This window comes from Anomalospiza imberbis, chromosome 1, assembly GCF_031753505.1.
Source record: "Anomalospiza imberbis isolate Cuckoo-Finch-1a 21T00152 chromosome 1, ASM3175350v1, whole genome shotgun sequence".
Lineage (NCBI taxonomy): Eukaryota > Metazoa > Chordata > Aves > Passeriformes > Viduidae > Anomalospiza > Anomalospiza imberbis.
The window spans coordinates 122,639,523-122,651,490 of record NC_089681.1 but is presented as its reverse complement, the minus strand read 5'-3'; the positions used below and the strand labels follow the sequence as shown (position 1 = coordinate 122,651,490).

The window sequence follows — 11,968 nt, the reverse complement described above, 5'->3', positions numbered from 1 at the left end:
TTCTCCCCACGATTATTTTCTGTTATCGGGGCTACATGAGCGCTCGGAACTGACCTTCCTTCTCACTGGCCGCGGGAGCCCCGCTCGCATCGCTCCGGGGCCACCAGAGGCTCGGCGTTTTTCCGTCTTCCCATGCCCATGGCCGTGCCGGAGCGCTCCCGCCGCGCTCCCCCCGCCGCCGCGCCGGTCCTCCCTCTCCTCGCGTGACCTTCCCAACATGGCGGCGCGGCCGCCCCTGCTCCCTCCGCCCGCCGCCGCCGCGAGGGGCCTCCCCGGCGAGGGGGCGGTGGCGGCTGTCAGCCGGGCGGGGAGGGACCCGGCCGGGAGCGGGCGCGGGGCCGGGCCGGGCGGTGCGGGGCGGTCCCGGCGCACTCTGACAGGCGCTCGGCCAGCAGACGGCGGCCGTGCCGGGGTGCAGAGCCCGCCGCGCACCCTCCCACCGCCGCAGAGGAGCCGGCAGGGAGATCGGCGTCGCCTCGGCGGGGAGACGCGGCGCTGGAAAGCCCCGACCGCCCCCATACCTGTGCCCTCCGGGGGCGGCGAGTGGGTGTAGCCGCCGCCGATCACCTGGGAACCCGCCCCGCAGTCGCCTCCGCCTCCCGTCCTCGCCCGCCCGGGGAAGGCGCCACCGCCACAGCGAGCGAGCGAGCTCCGGGCGGCGGCGGGCAGCAGGACCGGGGCCCGCGGGCGGAGCGAGGCGAGAGCTGCGGCGCCGGTGGGGCTCGCCCGCTCCCGGCAGCCGAGGCGAGGCGGGCAGGAGGGGCGGCGGCCCCCGGCCGGCGGCGCCCGCGGCGCGGGGTGCTAGAGCCGCGGCAGGATGAACCCCAATGTCACCTACGCCAGTCGCAAGCGGCGGAAACCTGTGCAGAAAATGTAAGCGGCCCCGCGGGCGGGCGAGGGGCGAGGCGAGGAGGGGAGAGCGAGCGCCGGGCTTCCCGGGGGCGCGCCGTCCTTCCCCGCACCGCGTCGCGGGGGCCCGGCGGGGGCGGCGTGGGGCGGTGCGGCGCCGGGGCGCCGGGAGCGCTGGTGCTTCGGGGTGCCGGCAGGACTCTTACTGCTTTTAGGGTTTTTCCCCTCACCCCGAAAAAAAAGAAGGGAGTGTCGGGGCTCGGAGGGTCGGGGCGGTGGAAGGAGGGCGCAGCCGGCTGACCTAGATTGGGAGGCATCTGAGGTGATGGCTCCGCGCGGTGGCTGCGCTCGCCCCGCCGGGGTGGGTGCCGCGGGCGGGGGCCGCTCTCCATCCCGCTCTTCCGCACCGCTCCGCACCGCGCGGCCGCCGGCCCGCTCAGGTGTCTTCGCGGGGAACGCGGGCTCGGAGTCGGGAAAGGCTGGGCACCGTTTAGGGCCTGCCTGGGAGGGCTGAACCCTCGGCTTGAACCCTCCTCTTGAATCCTCCGGTACCGCATGAGATGCGTTTATTTGTGCGGAGTCAAAGAAATCCAAGTGCTGTAGACCTGTCGGAAGAGGAAAAAGAAAAGCCTGGCTATATAGTGTCTTTTTGTTTATTAATTTATATTTTTGAGACTGTGGGAAGAGTTTAGTGCCAAAGTAAATTTGTTTGCTGCACCTGCTTTAGGTTTGCATCCTAGGTTTTATATGCTTCACTGAAACGTTGCTCTCATGAGAGGGTAATTTTTAGGCTAGAGGAGATGCTTAACTTGCACTTTCAACTGAAAGTCAAGAATCTCTAGATCATAAAAAGTAGTGAAGGTAAACTACTGAGTTGCAAGAAAAATAAGCAAAGCTCAAAAAATCCAAGTGCATTTCTGTGGGCTACTTCTGTAGATGTAAAATAACTACAAGGTATTATAAAGCAGTAAAAGAAGGAATGGGAAATATTTGATGAAATCATATTGTGAATGATATGTTTTTAGATTCATAGCAGACAACGTGGTCATGGGGTGAAGGGAATTAGCTTGAGTGCTTGCTTCTTTATGTTTGGAGTTGTTAGAATGAATGCATGTACATAGCTTGGGTTTTTCACCCTGCAAATTTGGAAAAAAGTCTGAAAATGTGTATATGTATGTGTATATATATATATATATATATATATGTCTCTCCGTATATATATAATTCCCCTGCTAGAAAATGCATTAATTATGAAAAGACCAGTGCCTGTTTTTTTGACCATTCATTTCTAAATAAAAATTGAGAGGTACCTAAGTAAATTCACACTGTAGATTTGGATTTTTAAGAAGGGAATCAGTGTTTGTTCATGAGGAAATGAAATGTACTGGTGGCATTTGTAGCCTACTAATAGCTAAAGGCAAATGGTTCTGATTGTGAAAGGTGAGGTATTCTGCCTTGCTGGTGACATCGCTTAATGTCTAGCTTATTATTAAATTTTGGTTAGCCTTGGATAGAGGATGTGAAGCCTTTTTGTTTTGCCTTACTGTAGTGTCTATGTAAGTAATAATTTTTCCTGTATCTTCTTGTTATGTAAATTGGCTGAACTGCTGTGATTAGTTGAACTTGAAGCTTTATTACTAATGGGAACTATTTATCTATTGGCCTTATGATCAGAGGGAGAAGTTTATTCTCAAAATAAAAGTATTCATAGTCAAACAGTTTGTTCACCTGTAATTGAAGTGCAGGCTAATTATTAACCCACCTTGCTTGGGTTACTGGAAATTATTTTTATGGAAGACATTTATCTTGCTTTTAACACATTTATCATATTCATGTGTTTTTTTTTTTTTTTTTTTTTTTTTTTTTCTTCTCAAAATACCTTATGCTCTTTGGTTCCTTCTTCTGTTGGGCCAGCCTTGGAGAACATTACTAGTGGGTCAGAGGGCTCTGATTTCTCACATAACTACATACAGACCACACCTTTAGGCCAAAAAAAAGTGAGACAAGCAATAAGCTTTTTTCAGCTGATTGCAGGAGAGAGGAAAGATGTACTTGGTGCTGGCCAATGAAGGTGTGACACTACTGTCATTTTAATCTGTTTGAATTCAATTTTTCCTCCCCTCAGTAGAATTCACAGTTATTCAAGAAAAAAAAAAAAAAAAAAAAAAAGGAGAGAAAAGAAAAAGGTAGAGGTGATACGTTACTGGGACTAGTATCTTTTGTAGAAGAGATTATATCTCTTGATAGTTCTAAAGTTTTATTTGCCATGTATGTACCTCTTAATTGAGCATAATAATTAGTAATCTGTGTAGACAGCTTATAGAAATGGACGAAGGTCTAAATATAAATCCATAGTTGCCATGGGAAAAGAATTAAACAGAAGAAATACTTCTTGTTTCAGGTATAAATAACTCATAAAAACCATGGTCATAACTCTATAGCAATTTAAGAAATTTCCTCCTTCCAACTCCCAGTTTTTACTATATGCCTTGTAGAGGCCTGGATTTGAGAGGGAATCACAGGCTGTTGTCTGACTGTGCCAAGCGTTGAAATGTGCTTTTTTGATTCAGTTGGGAGTTACATTATTGCAGCTGAAAAAGAAACCCCAGTGCGGGGGAACATAATAGGCAGTTCCTGCAATTCATCTTGTTATCTTGTCATGTAAGGGGAGAGAAGAAAAAGATGCTAAACACGTGCACTGCAATTGCTTGTAATATGCTACAGAAATCATTTTCTCAATACCTTGGAGTCTTTCAATTTCCTCCCTCTTTAAGGTTTAAACCCTGTGAGTCCCCCTGGTGGCAGCAGGGCTGGGGGATGTTTCACTTCCCACTGAGGCTTGGGGGGCAATGCGTGGCCCCTGCTTTCTGCTTTTGTCTTTCTTTTTCCCCAAGTCTTCAACTTCTTTTGTCTAGTGATTATTAAGTGAGCTAATACAGTAGCATTGTAGTTGGAGGAGGAAAAAGCAAGTTTTATGGAAATGGGGTTTACTGCAGATAGATTCTAATGTGAGATGAAAGGTATTACATAAGTACAGCTCCAATGTGCAGTTTTTATGTCTTTCTGCCTACTATCTCTGATTTGGTTTGTTTTTCTTTTTTTTTCTGTGTTTGGATAAGAATTGTTTTGTTTAACTGGATAAATGTAATAGACAAGGAATGGGGTGGGGAGTTCTAAATGTTTCATGCTATGCAGAGACAAAAATCATAATGATCTGTTTATCTAGTAGACCAAATTAAAAAAAAAATATGATAGGGTCTTCTTCTTTGTTATCTTAAATGTATTTGTAGCATTGAGTACTCCAGAGTTTTGACTGATTGATCTTTAGGAATGAGTACTCCTAGTAGTATTAGAAAGCAGAGCACACATTTTAATTTAAAAAAATGGAACTATTTATGTGTTCATTCAAGGCAAACAAACAAGAAGTGCCAGAATAAGCTTTCAAAAAGGAAGTTCATCAGAAAAGAAAAATAATCATTGAAATATTACTCTGGGTAAAGCAGTATCTGCTACAAAGCAGTTTGCACCTCTTATTTGAAATGGAGGTAGTAAGACTGTTGTCTTATGTAGAAAAAGCATCTTTTATATATATTTGTCAGTATTGGGGTAGCTGTATGTTACATGTAGCAAAATCACTGTTTAAAGTGACTTTACTTTTAAAAGGCACTTGTTATAAGGTTTGTGGGTTTTTTTGATTGTTTGGTTTTGGTTAATGTTTCTTGTAAAAGAATACTTTTTAGAAAGAGAATCTGCAGCAAATAGAGGTATACATATATAAGTAACATGGTCAGTAAGACAGGAACAAAATTTTTTGTTTCTTTTTTTTCCAATAAATGCTGGCTTGTTATCTTAGAGTTGTGAAATATATTAAAACTGAGTGTCAAACTTCCCTCCTTGATTGGTGTTCTGGATGTTTCTATCACTCTTTTTGAATCCTTTGTGCACCAAACCAACCTGAGCTAACTATTTGCTACTGGATGACAAACAGTAGCCCAGCATCAGATAAGTAGCATGTCACTGATTGATGTTTTTTAATAAAACAACTTTATCCCTTCAGCAATTTGAATCTTGACTGGTTTCAGTCTCTGCTGAAAGAGCCCCTGGAAAGGATCTCTGCCTTTTCAAGATTGGTTGACAATAACTTTAAGAGCTTGATAGTCTGTAATTCTTTTCTGTTGTTTCCAAAGAAATCATCAGCTGAATTTTCAGTAATTATAAATTCAGTGTGGGAAATAAGTGTAAATGCTTAGTTGCTAAAGTAAAGATTTTTTTTTTTTTTTTTTTAGGATTCTATTACTTCCTAAGTGTCATAAATGATTTTCTATACCTGGCCTCCACTGAGTGAAATTCTATGCATAGGAAAAAGATATGTTATTGCATGTACTGTTAAATATGAGATTAAAAATATTCAAAGCTGAGAGCATTAAATCCCTTAGTTAGGTGACTTGTATGTTTTTTCCTTATATGCCTCTTTCCTAAGCAGTAAGATAGTCCTGATGAACTAGTAATTAGGGGTTTTTAACAAATTAGTTTTTTTAAAACATGTCTCTCTCTCTCTCTAGTGTTCTTCTTGCACATTCATTTATTCTCTGATTTCATTTCACACTTCAGTCTTCTGTGCTTGGCTGTTGAGTTTTCTACTTTTTTTCCCAGTGTTTTATGTTGTCATGAACAAAATAAACTTTTGCTCTTTGCATTTTCTCGGAAGCTACTAAAATTTCACTTTAAAATAATACAAATTAACATGCAAATATTGAAACTTAATTTGGCCTTTTGGTAATAATTAGGACTCAGGTAACTGTGCACTTTTTAAACATTTAGGGTTAATGTCCATGAAGGTGCATATGATGAGCATGTGTAGTGAAAAAACTTCTGATTAAGTATGCTGTAGCAGACCTGTGAAAACAGCAGTCAGCTAGTGTTGTGATGGCAAATCCTTTAAAATTGTTAAATCAAAAAATTAAGTTTTCTTGCTTGTCTTGCAGCTCTGGGGTAACAAAGGTTGTAGATAAGTCCAGAGGTACCGAGTGTACAGAGACCTCTGGCCTTTGGTTAGAGAATTCAGATTTCCTATGAAAGGTAGAAGATTAAAAATGGAAAGATCAGCTTAAATACATTCCTTCTTTTAGTCTTTTTCTTCTTTAAAATAAAGCACTTGCATGGATTTAATCTTGACATAGCACATAATTTGCCTGGAAGATAATTTTCTGCACTGAAGCTGGGCTGTCTTTAGCATCGAGGGTTTATATAAATTGATGGAATATTGTTAAGTTGCTCCTTATGCCCCCGGCACTTCTGCCCTCATTCCCTTCGCCACTGAAGGATCCATTTTTATATAATGAATTTTAGTTGGGTGACAAAGGGGAAAATTGGGCATAATCGGTGTTTGATTTGGAGGAGGGAATATGGCAAGATTTATGATGCAAATACTGGTAACTTAGTATTCAGAAATGCTTTGAGGTAGTTAAAAGTAAGAGAAATCTTTAGAAAGTAAATGTAAAGTAGAAAAACTATCACATCTAACTGACAATCTGATGAGAGTTGTCAAGATAGAAAAGCCTGTTACATAGTGCTGATTTATTTTCTGAAGTTTGTGTGTGTTAAATGGTTTCTGTGGGGTCCTCTGCTTTTCAGAAGCAGACCACTTTGATTTGATAGTAGTTAGCTGTTCACTGGTTGTTATACAACCGTTACATGGTTAATGTTTGAAATTCATTATTTTGTTTCTATGTTTAGGAACAGTCTAATACATAAAAATATTTTAGAAATACCCTTTAATGTTGCTGCTAATGTTTGATGATTTTTAACTTTATATTTTAGGGCTATATTTAAGTTTTGTTGTTGCTTGAACAAATTAATTTTCTGCCAGCATAAGAGAATATGAAGAAAACCTTGCTAAATTGTTTAATGTTCCCTTGGGAATAAAGTGAATTGCTGGTGTCAACGTCATGATTTGTGACCAAAGCACCCATCTAACCAAGCAGTTAGTCATCCATTGCCATTGATGATGAATCTATGTTTTTTTTAAGAGAAAAAATTTTCCTAATTCTTGATTCAACTGTTTTGCCTGCTTTTCAAATGTTTTTAAGCTAAAGCACTATTAATTTACAATATTTACTCTGCAGAAAGTTTAACTTTATCCATCTGGGAAGTAATTTCTGCTGATACATTATATTTCTGTCTGTTATCAACATTTTGCATTAGGGCGTCTTCACATTTCCAGGCTCCACATAATGCTCCTTTAATGTGGAAAAGGGTGGTTGTAGTGCTGGGGAGCAGGCAGCCAGGCTTAAGTGCAAGTTTTTTGACAAGTGACAATTGAATAAGCAATGGCTCTAAAAAGAAGGGCTTGGATTTAAACTAATGAGAGTTGTAATTGAAACATAAAGTAAAAACAAGCTAAAAATAAAAGTCCACTCTATCAGTACTGATTTGACTGAAAATGCAAAATGAAATTACTTTTCTGTATGGTTTGCTTTAAGCAGTGGCAAAAAAAAAAAAAACTATTGGGGCTTTTGCAATTGCTCATCATGTAATTGATATAAGGATGACAGTTGGGACCAGATTAAATGAAATTCTGAAGAAATTAGCTGCTAAATGTCTTACTGCTTAGTATTTTTGAGTGATGCATCTTGCAGAACTAGCATTTCTGTGAGAGCAGCACAAATTGATAACTGCTGTAGATCTCACGTAGAACTGCAGTACTGGAAAAGTGACAATGAGTCACTCTTCAATTAGAAGACTGTTTAATAAAGAACATAAAATGTACTATGGCTTAAGCAGATAAATTATTTGGTTTCAGTATTGGCTTGTAATGACAAGTTGTAATTTAAGTGAGTAGAGGTTTAAACCTATTCCCAGACTTCTGTGTATGTGGGAAGGGGTGAATATCCAAGTATCTGGAATTGGAGCTCAGGGTGGATGTGAATGGAAAGTAGCAAGTTTATGAAAACTTAATTATGTAATTCATAACACAAACTTTTAAAATTGTTTTTTGTACTGTGCAAAGGCATGCTTTTGCCATGCTGTACTCAAATGAAATGCCTTCAACTGTGAGATGACTTAAAGGCTGAGCTCCCAGTGTTTCCTACAAAGATTTTACGTGCTAGCTGAGCTGTATCTCATGGTTTTTAGTACAGTTTTGGATGCCTAGGAAGTTACTAAAACTTTTGATATATTCAATTAATACTAGCCTCTTCCAAACTGATAAAAATTCAGGACATCTGTGAGAAATCGTTACTGAAGTGAAAAAGTGTACTGTCAAATTTATTCATACACAAATATTACTAAAAGTTATTGGTATATTTGGAATACTAATATTTGGAAGAATTCAACTGATATTAGACTGAAAATATAGGAAGCTTTTAAAAAAAAAATTCCTGAATCTCAAATATTTCAAATGTTCATTGAAAAGTTCAAATAGATATTGTAGCTCAAACTGCTTCATTTAAAAATGTGTGTTTTGGAGGGGAGATTAGGCCATTTTAGATTATTTTCTTTTTTTCCAATGGGAAATAAAATCACTCAGGAAAACATTTTGGTTGTTACAGTTTGAGACAATATGTAACATTAGGCATGGCAAATATTTGCCTTCATTTTTTGGAAAGGAGCTGGCGTTTACATTGTGTTTGTTTTTCTGCCACAGTGTAAAGCCGTCCCCAGCTGAAGGAGTCAAGTCCAATCCCTCCAAGAGACACAGGGACCGCCTGAATGCGGAGCTGGACCGCCTGGCGAGCCTGCTGCCTTTCCCTCAAGATGTGATCGCCAAGTTGGATAAGCTGTCTGTGCTTAGGCTTAGCGTCAGTTACCTGAGAGCGAAAAGTTTTTTTGACGGTAAGCATTGGGAATTTATTTGGGTTTGAACTGCTTGTAAAATTCAGTTTATATTGTATGTTGATTTCAACTGTTTAAGTGCTTATAACTGTTAAATTTATCTGCATTTTAATGGAACTTCCAGTTGTGTGAATATATACAATGTAACTGTGTAAAGTAAGCTTTCCACTTTCTTGAAACCAAATGTAACTACTTATATTTCACTTAGGTCACCAGTCATTCGAAGCTTTGCATTTGTAAGTAATATTGCCCTTAATGAGTTCTCCAATCCTTTTCATCAGACTGTCAAAGATACCCAAGAGATTTCTTTTCCCCCTCTGAAAATTGCCTTAGTAAAACTATTACTGTTTCAAAATATGTCATATGACTTCCCATCCAGCTGTATTTTGCTTAATGATGCATCAAAAATGACTTTGCTTTGATATAAAGTAATTGATAGCGCCCCTTCCTACAGTTTATTGCAAAGGTGACTTGTAAAGAATAGAGACAAAATCTTTCCTATGTCCAAGCCCTGATTAATGCAGGACATGAGGCATTAAAACGACAGCTGAGGTTTTCCAGTTATGTGGGCAGGTGTGCACTGACCCCAGTCCTGGCGAAGGTAATACAGCAGCACTAAGAGTAGTCATGGGGTCAGAAGTGTGTGTCTGTGGTCACTTCCAAGCTGGCCAAGGAGTCCTGTCCCTCTCTGTCCTTCACTACCTGAGCTGCTCTGTAGGGTGGGATGCACTGGTTGGCTTTATGCCAGTTTCTTCAAAGTCTGGTCCTATTCATTGCAGGAATAAAGCTAGGAGCTTGTATTTAAATAATTGTCCTTTTCTTTTACCAGTCACTGAGATTTTACAGTTATTATATTGAAGTTGAAATCTTATTGATCAGCTATAGCTAAAGAATCTTGATTGCAACAAAGTTGATATTAAATTTTAAGTTGTTTTTAAACTTTCTTCGACATTAAAATAACATCTGTTCTCATCAGTTTAAGATTATCTCAGCCTCCAAAACATGGATGAAAGGATTCAAGAAATCTGTCTAAAATAGTTCCACTTTTTCCTGCAGGAATACAGAATGTTTATTTTCATTTATTATGTCAACTGGCTTCAGTTTATTAGTGCTTATGAATTTATATTCAGATTTATTGATTGAAGAATATATCCAAGTGTCTTGATTTCTGTGTTGTTCAGGACAATTCTTAGTATGAAGTCTAAGCTCAAAGGCTAGAGCTGGCCAAATATTTCTAGTGGTGCTTTTTTCAAATGCAAATATCTTCTCCCATCAAATGAGACTTCTCTTGGCACCTCAGTTTCATGAAAATCTTTGCAAGATGTTATCTCAGGTAGACTGCTGCAAAAGAAATTATTTTACTTGTCTGTGTTCTCTTGGTGAATTGAAGAAGTTCTAGTCTCAATGACATGTTTTGTTGTAGTTGCTTTAATGATTTAATGTTTTCTGAAATAATTCCAAGACTGCAAGTGTTTGTCTTACTTGGGATGGAGTGATAATAGTAAATCTTAATTTCTCATCTCAATTTCTTGTGCAACTGAACTGCTTGTTTTTTATTCTTCCTTCCTCTTCCCTCCAGTTTGCACTAGAAGGTCCTGGAATAAAGTTTAAGGCTATGATTTAGTGTTTAAGGCTATGATTTCTCTACAAGGAAAAAAAAATTGATACTTCCAGTAGAAGCTGTCTTAAGGGATTTTATTAGCAGAAAAAGACTTTTTCTGCTACTTCTTTTCAGATCTTTGTGTTATAGGACTACAGATCAGGTTAGTGTCAGTCTCCATCTGGAGGTATTTAAAGACTAACATCAATGACTTCAGTGAAGATAAACAAAAGTATGACTGACAGACAGAAGAGTGAAAATTAGATCTTTATACTATTTTAGTTGTCTTAAATAACATGGAATCTATTTCAGAAAAATTCACCTTCCAAAAGAAATATTAATACTTTGAAGAACAGAATTAGCAAAAAAAGCCCTAAAAAGCCCTAGGTTTGATTTTCATGGTCTGTCTATGCAGTGCTTCTCAGAATGACTTTTTTGAAAGAGCGTTTTGTGTAGTTGGATATATGAGGAAAACCCTGTAGAATAAATCTGACAAATGCAAGGGGGAGCACTGATTGCCACCTTGAGTGCCCAGGCTGAGCCAAGGCTCCACTTTATTAACGCAGCATGCTGAAGTAAAGGGAAACGCTAAATGAATAACAGGATGCAAATGGGGGGTGTGTAAATTCCTGCGGAAAGTAAAATATAAACGTGTAATCATATGATCTTGCTTGAAAGGAAACCCAAGTTTTTGCAGTAACAATAGATATTTTTTTTCAAAGAAAACACTTGCATTTTTCCAAGTTTAAATTATCTAGAGTGAATGTCTGTTTTCTGAAGGCGGAAGTCTGTGGGGAGAAAAAGAACTGTTTCGTGAAAGACATCTCAAAAAGTTAGATCAATTTGAATAAATGTGCCTCACTTAAATGTCTACAAGGGTTTTTTGGTGTTACTAAGTGTGTGTGCATGTATATATATGTGTATAAAAAACACCTTCACTTGACCCTAGTTATTAAGATGGTATAGAATGTTTTCTGGAGCTAGAGACAGGTGAGTTTTTCCATAGTGTCTACTGAATTATGGCAGACCTCTGCATGCTTGCCATATTTCAGGTTGTAAGAAAGAGATGTATGCATTTCACTCTTCTAGAACCTCAGAAGATCTGAGTGTTGGTGATTGTATTCTGTCGAGCAGTTGCTTATGATTGTTGTTTTTTGTTAATGAATTTATTGTGCTGCTAAGTGACCCTTTACATACACTATAGTGTGATCAGGTTAGTTTCAAATCCACATGATGTCAGCAGGCTTTCTATATGCCCATGTCAGGCACTCTGGCATGCTTTTATATGTACAAATTTGACCTTGACTCAAGAAGGAAATTGTAGTAGTGGATTAAAATAGTGAGTCTCAAGTCTGTTTCTTTATAAAGTCTTGTGTGGCAAGTCAAAGCTAAAAAGTGGTTTAAGGTGGTGTCACTTCTCAGCTGTGCGCTTCTGCCTGCTGTACTGAAGTGGATTAGCAGTCCTCAAAGTCAAGCAGGTTAGCTTAAATCACTGCTGGAGTGTTTATTTTGTGCATGTAAGATACTTTCTGAAAGTGGCTTAAGGCAAGCTTTTTATATATAAGAGACTGGGATGAATCAGGCAGGTGTCTGCTGACAATCACTAAAGACTTTTTGTTGTCCTGGTATTATTTCAGTTCATTTTGCTGTTAAGTGCCCATGCATGTGTGCATTCAGCAGTGAAAA

General features: G+C 39.9%; 1 protein-coding gene across 1 annotated transcript in view; it reads left to right on the top strand.

Annotated features, from left to right (window-relative positions):
* The first annotated feature begins 326 nt into the window (after nt 1-326).
* Nucleotides 327-11,968, top strand: part of AHR (aryl hydrocarbon receptor) — a 63,112-nt gene continuing 51,470 nt past the window's right edge. Inside the window, exons 1-2 of the mRNA XM_068209664.1 lie at nt 327-873; nt 8,495-8,682. Coding sequence (XP_068065765.1) covers nt 818-873; nt 8,495-8,682 — 244 coding nt within the window. The 5' untranslated portion in view covers nt 327-817. The remainder of the gene's footprint in view (nt 874-8,494; nt 8,683-11,968) is intronic.